Raw genomic sequence first — 16119 nt, 5'->3', positions numbered from 1 at the left:
GGTTGACCTTCTGAGCACTCGGCCTTTACCTGTTCTTAGTCACGTGGCTCATCTAGAAGTTTTCCAAAAGAGAGACCGAGCTTTGTGTGGGGAGTACCCTTCCAACATTGTTCTCTCATTTAGAAGTCTCATTTCCCTGCTTATCCACTGCTGCTGCCATTCAGAGACTGTTGAAAGAGGTCAAACTCTTTTTATTGTTTTGTGAATACTTACAGATTAATCTGAACATAAGTTAGTGAACAATTTATTCCTTCAACAAATACTTATTGAACACATATGTGCCAAACACTTGATGCTGGGGATATAGCAATGAACAAGACAAAGCCCTGGTAGGAGTTCAATAAATATTTGATAAAGGTGTGAATGAAGGACCCTCCTCCAGTTGTTCGCTTTAGTCTAGCTTACTTGTTCCTCTTTGTAATCATTGTTCAAGCTACTGTTCCATTCTCTTTCTCCTAGGATGTCTTCTCAGAGATGGAATGCTTAATCTTCCCCTCAGAACCCTGAGAGGGAGGCCTGAGGAGACTGGACTCCATAGCCCTACGGGGCCTTCAGTCAAGACTGGTACCAAACAACTTTTGAACCAAAGTTGGGAACCTTAGGCTAATTCACTGCACAAGTGGTTCCCATCTCTATAATCTTTGGACCCTGCCCCAAGTGCAGATCTCTCCTACTTATACTTTCATCCCTGGTCCCCTCATTTCTCTGATGCCTCACACAGAAACTCCTCTTTAGAGAATTTCCCTCAACCCACTCATTCAAATTACACTGAGGTTATCCCCAAACTCAGCTTTATTTGCAGACCTAGAGGGTTTTTCCCTCCTATATCAGAAAGTGCGGGAACAGAGATACTCCTGGTTCCCTCGTGTCATTATTCAGGCCCTTATTTTTCCAAGATATTTGCATGCTACCTCTCCTGCTTTGGAGCTCATCCCATCAAGCTAAACTCTCCTTCACATTCTCTGCTATTCTTGGTCACTCCTACACCAGGACTGGCAGCTGGCTTCATCTTCTCCCCCCCAGGCTTGCACAATTCTGGATTCATTTAAACACCTTGATTTACTGACCCAACACTCTAAGCCCATAATTCTTTTGTTGTTACTGTTGTCATTTACTAAGCTAGACACTTCCATTTTCCTTTTATAAAAAAAAATACAGGGCTTCCCTGGTGGCGCAGTGGTTGAGAATCTGCCTGCCGATGCAGGAGACACGGGTTCGAGCCCTGGTCTGGGAAGATCCCACATGCCGCGGAGCAAGTAGGCCCGTGAGCCACAACTACTGAGCCTGCGCGTCTGGAGCCTGTGCCCCGCAACGGGAGGGGCCGCTATAGTGAGAGGCCCGCGCACCGCGATGAGGAGTGGCCCCCGCTTGCCTCAACGAGAGAAAGCCCTCGCACGAAACGAAGACCCAACACAGCTAAAAATAAATAAATAAATAAATAAATAGAGTAGCTATAAAAAAAAAATACAGTTGGGTTTAATAAGAGATAACAGTACAAAATGTCAAACACATGAGCCACCTACCCTGGCAGTTGGATATGGAAACTCCCTTAGTTCTTTAACTCTCCAATGATCTTTACCTTTACTCCACTTAAAACACCCATTCCTATTGCCCTTGTCATTCTATGGAAGAGTTCCAACTCTGAAATCTTAAACTCCAACATCATTCTGCCACCATGTCCTGCGTGGGCTTCAAGTTTTACCACTTTCACTTCTAAATCATCTGCTCTTTGACCTTATCAAGACTTCTCTTGACCAGAGTTTAACATACCTTGCCAGTCTGAATTGGGTGGCTTCCATCTTTCACCAGCACCTTCAATCCCCTTGTTCCCTTGTCAATCCTCTTCATCTGTCTACAAATCATGATCCAGGATCTATACAATAATGTGTCTTCTCTGCTCTTGTACCCAGGCAGCTGGGTGTTGCTAGAGAAGACAGCAGAAATATATGGATTGATACCATTCCAATGGATGATGCATTCCAAGGATCACACATTCATGGTTTCTGTTATACCCTCAACATTGTTGCCTCTTTTAGTTTTTTTTTTTTTTAATTAATGTATTTTATTTTTGGCTGTGTTGTGTCTTCGTTGCTGCACGCAGGCTTTTCTCTGGATGCGGCGAGCGGGGTCTACTCTTCGTGTGGTGCGCAGGCTTCTCATTGTCGTGGCTTCTCTTGTTGGGAGCACGGGCTCTAGGTGCACGGGCTTCAGTAGTTGTGGTACACAGGCTCAGTAGTTGTGGCACGTGGGCTTAGTTGCTCCGCGGCATGTGGGATCTTCCCAGACCGGGGCTCGAACCAGTGTCTCCTGCATTGGCAGGCGGATTCTTAACCACTGCACCACCAGGGAAGCCCTACTTAGTATTTTTTATCATCACTCTTTCATCCTCCTCCCTTTCATCCTCTCTCCAACACTATGGCCACTTTTCTTAAGCCCCCTAACTCCCACTTCCCTCTCAAGTAGCAGCCTCACATCCTATTCCACAAAGAACAAGGAAGCTGTCAGACAAGGACTCCCATCAATTACCTACCCCTATTCACAAACAGCTGTGAGTTTACGCTTTGTTACATCTTCACCTTGAGTCTCATGCAGGATGAGGTATATATCCTCCTGCTTCAGACCAATTCCTTACTCAGCTGACTTGCTAACTAGACTAACCTCAGCACCTCACCTTGTACAGTGGCTGGCACATAATAAGTGCTCAATAAATGTTTGCTGAACTATTCTTTAATTAACCACATCCACCTGAGCTCTTGCTTGCCCCCCAACTCCCCGTTTCTTTTTGGAACCCTGCTTTTTGGTTATCATCATTCTCTATTGAGCTTCTACTTTTACTTGTTCCTTTCACTTGGTAAATATATATGCCTATCATTCCCATCCTAAAACAACAGCAAACAACAAAACCTTCACACACCACTCAGTTTTACAAGCAAGATTCTACCGCTACCAATCCATTGCAACTGGTTTCAAAAAGGTTACTAACTGGCAAATCAAATGGACACCCTTTAGTTGATTTTTTTTTTTTTTTTTGTGGCTGCGTTGGGTCTTCGTTGCTGCGCGCAGGCTTCTCATTGCGGTGGATTCTCTTGTTGCAGAGCATGGGCTCTAGGTGTGTGGGCTTCAGTAGTTGTGGCACACGGGCTTAGTTGCTCCGTGGCATGTGGGATCCTCCCGGACCAGGGCTCGAACCCGTGTCCCCTGATTGGCAGGTGGATTCTTAACCACTGCACCACCAGGGAAGCCCCTTTTAGTCCATTAAAAAAAAAATTTTCTGATTTTATTCTTGCTTTTAGAATTAAAATTACCTCTAGTGATCAAATACATGCTCACTGCCAAAATCCTGAAAAGTACAGAAAGTGGACACACACACACATACACACACCTTAAACCATAATCCTGGCAAATAGTTATTCACGATTTTGGCACACTGCTTTCCTGAAATTTGGGGGCACTTTTTATTACATAGGTGAGATAGTCTTGTTTTTAAACTTAACTTCTAATAGCATTTTACACTATTGACTGATTGAGTTTCTCCATTAAACTCTGTCCTTGGGCATGACATCTTCCTGATTCTCCTATTTTGTTGGGCCCTTTTCTCTATTCCCTTCAGATGTTAGCCTTCATCAGGATCAGTTCTTCAGTCTTTCTGCTCTATATATTTTCACGGCCATGGCTTTACTAGTACATCTTGAAGTCTACAGAATCTGTATCTCCTATTCTGACTTTTTCTCCAACCTCTAGACTCATAAATCCAGTAACTTTCTAGTCATCTACTCTCGGATGTTCTATAGGCACCTCATATCAACTCTTCTGCAAAACTGAACTCATTGTCTTCCTTGCTAAACTTGCTCTTCCAGCTGTATTCTCTCTCTGGATTATGGCATCATCATTTACCCAGTAACTCAGGCCGGAAACCTCGGAATTTTTTATTGGAGTCCTGTCTCTTCCCGAGTCCCACCCCCATGAAGTTCTGTTGATTGTACTTCTCATGTATCTCTTGAATCTGTTCACTCTTCTTCATCCCCACTATCATTACCTTCTTTATTTCCCAGTCATATCTAACCTACAGTACTGTAGCAACGTAGTCTGTCTCACTCATAACTCAACTAACCCATGGTAACAGTTTACTAAGTGTAGTACAGAATTCTCCACTTAGATGTTTGTTACTTTAAACTTATTATGTCTGAAATTGAATTCATCATCTTCCTCTTCACAATAGCCTGAACCCTTCCCAACTTTTCCATCCCATTAATAATAATTAATAATGGTAATACATCCATTTTACCCTCTCCAATCTCTTCCTGACACTGCAATCAGAAAGATTATTCTAAGGAGCCAAACTGATCATGTCATTTCCTTGCTCAAAATCTTTATTCAGCAGCTTCACATTGCCTCCAGAATAAAGTCTAAAGGGCCCTTTGTGATCTAACCCTTGCTTCCCTCCACCGACATCTGGCCTCATTCCTTGCATGCTATGCTACAGCTACTCTCAGTTATTTTAAGTTTCCAGAATGTAATACCTCTGCATCTTTTCACATACTGTTTCTTCCACCTGGAAGACCTTTCCCAGTCTAATCCCTTTACCTAAGTCCTACTACTCCATCATATTTCAGCTTAGAAGCTACTTTCTGTGAAGGGATTTTCCTGACTGTTCTTCTCCCACCTGCCCAAATTAGGTGTGTATTCTGTGCTTCCAGAGCATTTTGTGCTTATCCCTATTTTAGCGCCGAATCCTTGTATTCTAATAATTGTCAGTCTACCTATCTTTATTATATCCCCCAATAGTCTGTAAGCTCCCTGGGGGCAGGAACCATATCTTAGGCACTGCTGTAGTCCCTGAAGTAAGGGCTTTTCATGCTTTATCTTGTTTAATCGTCACAACAGTCATTTGTGGTGGGTACGACATCATTCCTATTTTACAAAATAAGTAAACTGAAGCAAAGAGAGTTTAAGAAACTTGTCCCAAGTTACCAAAACCAGGAAACCTGACACTAGAACCAGTCCATCACTAAATCTATTACCTTTAAATCCCTTCTCCACACAATTTGGCAGTGACCTATCTAAAACACAGAACTGACAAGATTTCTTCTTTGTAATCCCCTCAGTGGTTCCTATGACTGCGGGCAGGCCACATCCTTGTCTACCTTCCTGGCTTGGTCTCCAGTCACTCCCCAGGACTCACTTGATACTGCTACTGCAGAGTCACCACAGATTCCACACGTTCATCCTTCTCTAAGTGTTGGTCCCTGTACAAAAATGCCCTTTCTCACCTTACCTTTCTGGAGAAATCCTGTTCCTCCTTCAGAATTTGCTCCATGAAACCTTTCCTGATCACTTTTTCTTTAAAAAGATTTATTATTTCATTTATTTATTTTTGGCTGCATCGGGTCTTTGTTGTGGTGCGTGGGCTCTTCGTTGTGGTGCGAGGGCTTCTAGTTGTGGCGTGCGAGCTCAGTGGTTGTGGCACACAGGCTTAGTTGCTCCACGGCATGTGGGATCTTAGTTCCCTGACCAGGGATCGAACCCATGTCCCCTGCATTGTAAGGCGGATTATTTACCACTGGACCACCAGGGAAGTCCCCAGATCACCCTTTTTTTGTGTTTTTTTGGTTGCACTGTGCAGCTTGTGAGATCTTAGTTCCCCGACCAGGGACTGAACCGGCCCGGCAGTGGAAGTGCTTCCTGATCACTCTTTTCCCCACCCCATTGCAGGCAGTGGAATCCTGCCTCCACTCTCGGAAGCTATGTGACTTGGCCAAGTTACTGATTTAGTTTTCTCATTTGTATAATGGCAAGACTAAGACTACCTACTTTGTAGAATTGTTGTGAGGACTAAATGAGATGATGTAAATTGAGTACTTAGCAATGGGCTAGGTGCAATTACTATTAAATACTTGTTCCTATTCCTCTATGTAGCTGGGCTTCTACTGCTGCAAGTTTAACACTGCAATATGATTTCCTCATGTGTAGTTTCCCCACCAGAGTGGAACCTCCTTGAAAGAAGCACCCACATATCATTTATATTTTAGCACAATGCCTGGCATATAATAGGCACTTATTAAGTGATAATTGAACTAGACAATTTAATACTACCCATCTTTCAAGGCCCAGTTCAATCTCCATTTCTTCCACTAATATTTACCTAATGATTCCAGCCCTTTGAATTTCCCCTTCTCAGAATTCTTTTACCACTGACATGCATTATATGTAGAAGTGTTGTCTCAATGAGGCTTCAAGTTCTTTCAGGGCAGACACCATTTCTTACACTGTTTATCTGCCCAACAACTGCTAATATTTCCAATCGCAAAGTTAGAGTTCAACAATTATTGGGGTTGGCCAAAAAGTTCGTGTGGGTTTTTCGGAAAGAGCTAACGGAAAAACCCGAACGAACTTTTTGGCCAACCCAATACTTGTGAATTAAAACATTGCTGCCCAAGCATGGGCAGCCTCATCTTATCTTTATTAGTAAGTCACCCATCTCTAAGAAAATTCACCTAACAACTCATCTCCTGACCCTCCTTCTCTTAGCTTGTGGGAATTCCGCTTAGAACTACATTAATTTGGAGACTTCCCTGGAGGTCCAGTGGTTAAGACTCTGCGCTTCCGCTGCAGGGGGCATGGGTTCAATCCTTGGTCAGGGAACTAAGATGCCGCATGCCACGCGGGATCTTATTTATTTATTTATTTGGTTGCACCGGGTCTTAGTTGCTGGAGGCAGGCTCCTTAGTTGCGGCTCGCCGGCTCCTAAGTTGTGGCATGCAAACTCTTAGTTGCTGCATGCGAACTCTTAGTTGCGGCATGCATGTGGGATCTAGTTCCCTGACCAGGGATCGAACCTGGGCCCCCTGCATTGGGAGTGTGGAGTCTCATCCACTGCGCCACCAGGGAAATTCCCGCCACTCGGGATCTTACATTAATCTGCTTTTATCTGTACGCCACTGTCATGTCTTAGCTTACAAGGGAACAGATCTTCCCTTTTCCTTGTTAACCTCCCTCAAGGCCCAGTAGAGGGCACTATACACACAAGGGCTGCTAGTGTGGGTGCCACTGGCTGACTGTAGATATCATCAATGGCAATTCTCCGAGCTATTTTTCTTTTGCCTGTGTTTTCCATGCTAGGGCCACGACAGCTTAAAATAAATGCTGCTGGACAATAATAATGGTGACTTCATCCCTGCCACCCTGCATATCAGATGGCTCAACTGAGAGGCTTGTCAGCACAATCATCACTCAACCATGTTGGAGGAGTAGAAGAACCCTTGAACCCACTCTTTGGAATAAAGATTTTAGAAAACACCAAACTAAAATAATGGGCAGGAACAGGTATTTGAAGCACTGCAGAATCAGTCTTCCCTGACTGCCTAGCCCTATAGTATGGGAGTGAAGGAAAAGGAATGGCAAGTTTTAAACTGAAACAGAAATGGGAACAAACATTTCTTGGCACCCCAGGATCCCTAATGCTACGCTTAAACCTAAGGGCCAGGGAGGCCAAGAATAATGGAAAAATCATATAAAAGCCTAGATATTAACTCAAGCTCTTCAGTAAACTAGCACTGCCACCTTGTAAGTAACTTATTTCTATATGTCAACTTCCGTTACCTGTATATTAAATGAAACTGCACTAACTAGATGATTCCACATCTTGAGACTTGCTGGCCTCATTCCCCAGCTGTAGCCACCTGGCAAACATAAAACTAGGGACAACATGCTCAAAAAGAAGTCATGGGACTGGTTTAAGGGGAAGAAGGATGAGAAGGCTCAGAAACCCCACCACAATAAACATTCATACATCTCCTAGCTTTAAGATATAAAGTTTAGGGAAGTCCCTGGCAGTCCAGTGGTTAAGACTCCGTGTTTCCAATGCAGGGGGCGTGGGTTCGATCCCTGGTCGGGGAACTAAGATCCCATGTGCCGCGTGACCAAAAAAAAAAAAAAAAAAAAAGAAATGAAGAAGTATCTAAAAACAACCCCAGAGAAAAATGGCTCTAATCACTAAGTAAAAATTTAAAATGTTCTCTGTATAAAAAAAAAAAAAGATATAAAGTCTATACCTTTTAAAGTATATGAACTTTTTCATATATTTTCTTCCAGTTAGACAATAAACCCCACAAAGGCAGGGAATGCCTTTAATATATTTCTCCAAATCACCTGGCTCACTTAGTGTCTAGCATGCTGTTCAGAAAGGCTGATGGTTAGGAGGCATCACAATCCCCTGGCTAAATCAGGAGAGAGCAAGTCAGTGTAACATCCCGAGTAGCTGAAAACTTATTTGGAAAGTTTCTGATTAAGAAGAGAGAATGAGTTAGATACTGAGAACATTCCTTCTCTAGTTTAGAAGTACTCCTCCCCCTCAACATGATAGAGATTTCTCTGGACTATCTTATGTCTCCTGGACCCTGTTTATCTTCCTTGATGCATACTCATTTGAGACGCCAATCACATTTGGGAAAATACCATGATAAATTCTCCTAATCAAACTTGGGCAAACGGGCAAGTTTCAGTCTTCACACATGGTAGATTGGTGTGAGTGTGAGAGGAGACAAGTGAGTTTGTTTCTCCTTGGGTAACATTTCTTTTGTATATTACACTCACAAGTAGTTTTAAACTTTTTTCAGTGGCAGGATTCCAGTGATGGTTAGGACATCATGAGGAAAGAAGTGACTCTGCCCCCTGCCGGCCACTAGCAGAAAGGCTTGAGTTCCTTTTAGCTTACTACTAGAGGTCACATTTCTCCTTCACAGACATGAGAGCTTGTGAAGGAATGGAAGACTGAAAGGGAAAAGGAAGAGCAGGCTTCCTTTTTTGCTTAGCCTGGACTGAGCTTTAGGTGTCAATAAACCATTTAGATCAAATACCGCAAACCCCTTATTCTGTGAGTCAAAACCTGAGGTGGCTGCGTCTTCTGCATTAGCTATAGAAACAGTAGCTTGGACAGGAGTCAGGAAAAGTCCTAGTCTATATGCCAACGTCCCTGCTCCCTCTCCGTAAATTAGGGAAACGGGGAACCCAGACACATCCCACATGAAGGGCCCCTGTTCCTTAGAAACTTAGGTCCCCACATTGGCTTCTCCCCTTGAATGGTGTCTTCAGTCTTGTTTTCTTCCCTTTCCCCAAACCCCAATAAAACACACCAACTGCTTCAGAGTATTTCTGGGTTGGGTTTTTTTTTTGTGGGTCTTCTTTTGTTTTTTATTTCAAACTGAAAAAGTCCCCTGGGCTCTGTGGGGCTCCCCACGCTCATAGCCCCCTTCTCCCATGCTCACTGCCCTTCTTCCCACAACAAATCTATTTCAAGGACAGCACTTTTTTTTTTTTTAATGAACAACTGAGTTCTCAGCTTGCTCTGCAGAACCAGAGGAGCTGTCTGCATCTTTCATATTTAGACGGTCAGTTTCTTTTATCTGACACCAGGTCCCCAGCCACATCCAAGCAAACAAGGCATTCTTCTACAGAGCTGAATTAGAGCCTCTCATCTTTTGTCCATTTTACTTCCTCCTCCTCACACCCACCCCACACCAGCCACATGGTTAAGGAGGATAGTCAAGAATGTTTTTATCAACTCCAAGCCCTAATTCATATTCCCCCAAATCTCCCACTCCACCCTCCCAACCCCCCACCCCACCCCCAGGATTTCACTGAGATGTCTCCCAACAATTATTTGGAAAAAAAGGGAAAACAAAAAAGGTTCAAGGTCTTGGTGCTCAGCCCAAGGGGCTCCATGCGCTGGGACACCGACGGGCAGGGGCTTCGGCCTCTCCAGCCCGCGCCCGAGCCACCTCCTGACCCTCGGCTGCAAAAGCAGGGAGGGGCAGGAGCCAGCACAGGGCCCAGGGGGGCAGCGTCTCAGGATCTGGTGGAGCCCCGGGCAGCATCATTCAACTTGGCCACTGCGGACGAACACAGAAGAAAAAGAAAACACTGTCAAGCAGTAAGGGAAAGAACCCTAAGTTCCACCCCAGTCTCTACCCCATCACTCTTCCACACTTAACAATCATTAGGGCTACCTGGCACATGTCTCAATCCTATCCAGCGAGTTGTTTAAAAAAAAAAAAAAAAAAGAATTTCAGTCTTTTCCTGTTTTCAAAACAAAATGTTCTGTTTTTTTGGAGATACCCATGAAAACAAAAACAGAAAAAAAAATTCTTTAGACAAGATCAAAATAACTGGAGGTTTTCAGGGGTCTAAGCTGCCTGGCTCAGAGCAGGCTTGGTTTCAGAGGCACGGCCAGAGCCACCTGCAGCAGCGGAGACGGACGGGGGCACAGCGATGAGGCGGTAAGTGCACGGAGGTCAGGGCCGGACAACACACATGTTGTTTCGAGTGGACTTAGTAATCTAGGTTTAATCAAAGCACTCTGGATTTGGATTTTGAAATGACCCTTCTTTGCCATGGAAGCTATGTACTTCACGCTGTGGAAACAGGTGGCGTATACAGAACGTAGCTTGCTTCTTTGTTTTCTTAGCCTTGAAGATGACCAGGTGGAGACAGAGACCAACAGTTTTTCTGATTTCCCTATTTCTTCTATTCCTTCCTAAAAACCAGACTCACTGTGGCCTCAGTCTTGAGGAGTCATACTGACCGATAGAGAAAGCAGCTCAGACAGAAAAGAAAAGAATACAAAATTTGAGAAGATCGGAGATGAAGAAAACGTACAAAATTATATATATATTTATATATATAATAACATGACATATCTATGTACAACATGTCTGGGACAGTTGAGGAAACTATACAAGGATGTTCAGCATTTTCCCCTTCCCACATGGACTTTAGACTAAGGAAGACAGCATGAGGAAATGGAGCAAGAAACACAAAAATTATATACAATTACAAGTGACAGCCAAGGAGTTTGGGGGCCAGGGAATCACAGGATCCTGCTCTCCCCATTCCCTCCTCACCAGCTTTTTCCTATCCAATCTGAATGATGGCCTGAAAAGTGAATGGCTGGTCAGGAAAGCAGCAGAGACACACCCCAACCCCCCCCACCACCACGTGCATTAGCAAGTTCATCAGTCGTTCTCATCAGGCCAGATGTGTGGTACATCAGAACTGGTGAGCTGAGAGGGCAAGAGGATTATAGAATCTTCCCCTCCTGAACAGCTAGTTCTCACCCTGCCCTCTCTGTGGTAACTAGCAGGCTGCATTCAGTAACATTCAGGCCAAGCTAGTGATAACTAGATGGACGATGCTGGCCACCTGCAGCCCCTTTCCTCCACCTGGTTCACGATCAGCGTTGCTACTTCTCAGGGCACAGGAGCTGGGTTACTGAGCTCTAGGAAGGCAGAGATTTCTCAGTGCTCCTTCTCTTTCTCCCTAACCACCTTCCCCAGCTTCCTCCAAGGTGATTCATCTCCTGAGAACCTGCTGCTCCAGCCCTGCAGTGGCACTAAGCCCCGGAGGCTCGCTCAGTTCATCCCTTTTCTTCTTGTCTCCCTAACAATACACCTGGCAGCTGATAACATCTGAAATATGGGACTCCAAATGTGCATGACTGAGCATGTTTCTTCAGGCCCACAGCCTGGCTGCCAGAGCAGCTTTTTAGCAGCAAGGGCCCAGATTGTAGGAAAGCAGGTGAGGGCAGAGGCAAGAGCTTTCATGGCTAGCTTCTTAGGATTTTTTTTCTTGACCCTCAAGACCATGATACTTATGAGGCCCTCTTACCTGAATTTATAACCCCCAAACCTCAACTTCTCTCCCCATGTAGGCTTCAAATAGTTCCCCTCTGTCGGCTCACCTATGGGCCTTCCTCACTTTTGGCTTTACAATGAACAGCACAGTTTTTTTCAGGATTTTAGAATCAGAATCAATCTTATCTATATTCAACTGTTTTACAGATGAGGAAATAGAAATCCAGAGAGGTTAAATGACTTGACCAAGGTTACACGTCAATTCTGCCTAGACTGAGTGGAACTAGAACCCAGGTATCTTGACTCTTAACCCAGTGTTCTTTCCACTATCCCATGATACTTTCAAAAAGCAACATGCTGGGAGAGAGAGAGAGAAGGTGCCCATTTTATGTGAATTACATCCTCCAATCTTTACATTATTTAAGAACCAGGGCAAACTGTAAAAGACACTGACTGAGTAAAGGAGGTTAAGTGGGCATTATAGTTTTAGGCAAGCAAATCAGTTTTTCTTTTTGAGGCTTCTCTAAACCTGCCATGATGGAAACATGAAGCAGTAGCAGCCCAAGGGACAAAACACTTAAAGCACAGAAAACAGATCCCATTCCATCTACCTTTCCCAACCATGTCAGGTTAGCCTTGGGATGTTAAACCTGTCATATTATTCCCAAGGCCTAGCCTAACCAATTTTGGGATATTCTCTTCCAAAAGGAGAAGTCACATCTCCCCAGTTTCTTGTACAAAAGAAAAAGAGAGTTTGCAGCATTATCCAATCCTAGTCTCCTATTTCTGAGCCCCTACCTGGGCTACATGAGGGTGTGGAAATCTCAATTTATCCAAAGAAATGAACTCAGAGCCTCTCTTCAGCCCGCATTACCTTCTCAGCAGCCCCCAGGAGACTCACAGTCATTTCTGGCTAGCAAGCTGAGAAGATATAACTAGGTGCCCATTCCATCCCTGCCTATGATATACAAAAGTCCAGTGGGTGAGGAAGGGGAGCAGAAGGGGGCCCTGGTTACCCCGCAAGCTTGCTGGTGACGAGTGAGGACTTTCTCTGGGGCAGATCCTGTGGGGTGGGGATGTGGTCACCAGTCACCAGGTTCTTGTCTGGTCCTGCACTTGGCAGCTGCTTATTCTTCATCTTGGCTTTGGCCATGTTGTAGTCTCCTGAGTCAAAGTACTTTTGCTAAGAGACAAGAGGGAGGTTTAGGTGAGTGAGGAGCTCTGGTCTTCCTCAAAAACAAGGAGACTCACATCCACTATAAACCTTCATCCACGCTCAGATCTTTCAAGTCTCTTTTGGATTAGTCTCTTGCATACAGAGCTTAGCATTAATTACATTTACTTATGTCTTCTCCCCAGTGTGTTCTGACTTTTTCAGGTATGGAAGCAGTTTCCCAGCTAGCGTGTGTTATTTTTGGAGTTAAGAGATAGCTCCTACATCCTCTGTACCCATATCTTTTGTAGCCCCATGAGTACAGGATGGTTCAACCAAATTACTGACTTTATTCACTAAGGCTTATGAGGACCTATTAGCCTCCAATGGGCTTGGTGCTGGGGAAACAGAAATGAATAAGATACACAGAAGGGTCGATCTGGGGCTATCAGCAGGAGATCAACCTCAAGCTAACAACCTCAAAATTAAAAATTATTCTCTCAGACTATGAATAGAAACTGGGTTTGTTCATGAGAATAATGTACTATCCTCTGACTGCAAGCACTCCCACACATGTTCCATGGCTCTGACAGCCTGCCCACGCCTGCCTTGCTTACAGCAAGGTAAACTGCAAATCAGCATCACATCATCATCTGTGACTAAGACTCAGTAACCGGGATTCTCCACAGGGATCTGCTTCCCTCTCCATTTCATCCACATAGAGAAACACATTCCAGGTTAATGACATACATTCCCTCAGTCAGCTTTTGGTACCTCTGAGGACTGAGAAACCTTATCAGGAGCTAGATGGCTATGAAGGTAAGACTCTGCCTTGGGAGGAGGACCACCATTCTGGACAGGAAAAATAAGTCTCTTCAGGGAGCATAGTTAATAGTTGGTGCTAACTTCAAGGGTCTAAAGACATCTACTATTCATTTCAAGTTGAGGAAATCTGTAGGACAGATGGGCTGATCTTTTTCTGAAATGACACACCCCCAAATTTAGCTCTAATCCTAAATGTGCAATCCTAAAACTCCCACCATCCAAACAGGCAAATGTCTGGAGGCTGTCAGCATTCCAGACTCTAACATCCTTCCCTCACTCCCCCCAACCCCATGCCCAAATGTCCCTACATTAAGCCTGAATATCCTACGTGGGAAATCACAAGATAACTGATACCATTTCAGGGATTTACAATATTTGCCTTGCTTTTTACAAGTTTCCAATTTTTCTCTACTACTGCCCCACAACAAAACCTTCATATCGGTGTTCAGTAGAACTTCCACAGATCTCATCCCTAAGGCCCCCTTTGGCTCCGAAATAAGAGGGTAAGAGATTGTGCCCCATACCCCTTTCTGGAGTCTCTTCATGAGGAAGTCGGAGCCTCCAGGCTTTTGTCCTAGGCTTGGATATTTGGCCTTTAGCTTTGCCTCCTCGGCTCTCTCAGGGAGCATACCTTCTTTCTCCTGTGTGTCCTGGAGGAAACAAATGGGCCAACAAAATTAAACACTAAGAAGCAACTGCTTCTAATATCTGATAACTTTTATACTATTACCTTTTCCTGGAGGTCTACCCATTAGTAAACATGCTATTTCCACTCTGTTCTTAAATAAAGCTAGATCTTTGTTCAAATCCCTAAAGCTCAAGATGACTGTATTGTGAGAAGAAAAGATAAGTTGCTTCTCACACGAAACCCAGGGAACCACCCCAGTGACCTGTGAGTGACCTATACCTAAACCTAAACACAATACTTCACTCAAAGAGCAAGTGATATCTCACTCAGAAGAGAAGCTAGGAAAGACAGAGAAAAGAGCTAGCAGGGCTTCTGGTGATACAAAATTAGTAGGAAAGCTCCCTAGCTGTCCCTCAAATGCAGTACAGGTCAAATGGGAAATCAAGGGGGATAACTGCTGAGATGTTCCCTCCTAAGCTAGTCAGCAGATAAGTCTCTCTACGGAGGAGGCTAGCTATGTAGCCATCTCCAGACACCTCCACCTTAGTAATGGGACAGCATTGCTTCCATAAACACTGTAGTTGGAAGGTGACAGGTAAACAGAGATTAAAATGACACTTTTTAACCTCAAGAAAATTAAGGTACAGTAGGTTCACTAGTATTTACCTACCAGCTTTGCCAAAAAATCAACACCTTCTCTAGTGACGGAAGTTTGGGGAACATGTCAAGAGCTCAATTAGCTTGCGGGGGGCCCTTGCTGTTACTCTCTGCTTGCTTTTTGTAGGCCCTGCTGCCCTTTTCTTTACTGACTTTTTAAAAAAGGACATGAAGCCAATCTGTGGTTCTTTTTAGTGGAATTACATTCCCTTCCCTTGAAAACCTGGCACAGACATAACACCAGGTGTATTTCATGAACCCGAATCCAGTACTAAATGTTATAAGTCAAATACAAACCCCTAAAGAGGGTGGCGTGTTTTCATCACAGAATTGCGGGTTAACTAAGTCCCACTACCTTGGAAGTCTGGGGGGAATATGGTGGCGTCTTTCTTGTCACAACTCTGTCGGCGTCTTTTCTAGGTTTAACCTCCATTATTCTGTTTGGAACTCTAGTCCTCTTCAATTTTGTAAGGTCCTCTTTGAAGGTGGGCAACAGACCATCTCCAGCGGTCAAAACAGGTCTCTTTGAGAAAGTTGCCGCCTTAAACTAGCCATGATAATAATTACTCTTCTCCCTTCCCCCAGTGCTGGTCCTTTTTAAACGTGTTTACCTCGACTTGTATCTTTCTGGGGATTTAGAATGCGAGCCCCAAGCCTAGCTGTTGGGTCATCTTACCCCTACTAACCAATAACACACATCTCGTCCCGGGACCACCAACCCCCTTTCATTCACCCAGTCTTTCTAAACACCCGCCCCGCGCCCAGGCTCGGCCAATTATAGCACAGCTTCAATGAGTTGAGCGGTAGGTCTACTGGCCAATCAAGAAGAGTACCGCACTGATTGACAATCCACCCAACTAACCAGCGCCAAAGCAGCAAGCCGTATTGAAGCTCACCCTGCATGACGCGAGAAGTGGCCAACCCGTGCAGAGCCCGAGACCATGGCGACCAATCCGCGCTGGTGGCAGACCGTCTCCCGCCCCATCACGGTCGCCCCCAGCTCGCCCACCGCTCCCCCTCCATTTCACCTGCTTCTCCTCGCCAGTCTCCTCCGCAGGGTTCTCCTCCTCTTGTTTCTGGGACATGGCGGGACCGGGACTGTGGAGTGTAGGGGACCCAAGAAGTCACCCGGAGAAGGGAAGGGGGAGGGGAAACGGGACAACCTGAGCTGCTTCTTCGGCTCCTGTCAGTAGGGTTGCTCAGTCAAAATGGCGGCTCTTGCCTGTGAC

General features: G+C 44.7%; 1 protein-coding gene and 1 long non-coding RNA gene across 3 annotated transcripts in view; one reads left to right on the top strand and one right to left on the bottom strand.

The window, feature by feature from the left end:
• The window catches only part of LOC309667564, a 21969-nt gene extending 12651 nt beyond the window's left edge, over positions 1-9318 (top strand). The window contains exon 2 of the long non-coding RNA XR_014267817.1: positions 460-9318. This is a non-coding gene — a long non-coding RNA (uncharacterized lncRNA). The remainder of the gene's footprint in view (positions 1-459) is intronic.
• Positions 9145-16119, bottom strand: ENSA (endosulfine alpha). 2 transcript variants are annotated; one of them, XM_082475906.1, is made up of 4 exons: positions 15919-16118; positions 14130-14255; positions 12644-12810; positions 9145-9887 (listed from the first exon to the last, which is right to left on the bottom strand). In XM_082475906.1, the coding sequence occupies exons 1-4, from the start codon at positions 15973-15975 to the stop codon at positions 9872-9874; spliced, it is 366 nt and encodes a 121-aa protein (XP_082332032.1). In that variant the 5' UTR covers positions 15976-16118; the 3' UTR covers positions 9145-9871. The 2 variants fall into 2 exon arrangements, with proteins under 2 accessions (XP_082332032.1, XP_082332033.1); XM_082475907.1 differs by lacking the exon at positions 9145-9887 and having other exon boundaries at positions 12553-12810; positions 15919-16119.

The sequence above is a fragment of the Balaenoptera physalus genome, assembly GCF_965194825.1.
Source record: "Balaenoptera physalus genome assembly, chromosome: 1".
Lineage (NCBI taxonomy): Eukaryota > Metazoa > Chordata > Mammalia > Artiodactyla > Balaenopteridae > Balaenoptera > Balaenoptera physalus.
The sequence above is the reverse complement of the archived record's forward strand: the minus strand, read 5'-3'. Positions and strand labels throughout refer to the sequence as shown.

Coding starts and splice junctions, on each gene's coding strand:
- ENSA (XM_082475906.1), bottom strand. CDS start 15,975: ATGTCCCAGAAACAAGAGGAGGAGAACCCTGCGGAGGAGACTGGCGAG. Junction 14,256..15,918: donor AGACTGGCGAGGAGAAGCAG/GTGAAATGGAGG, acceptor TGTTTCCTCCAG/GACACACAGGAGAAAGAAGG. Junction 12,811..14,129: donor TGAAGAGACTCCAGAAAGGG/GTATGGGGCACA, acceptor CTTGTCTCTTAG/CAAAAGTACTTTGACTCAGG.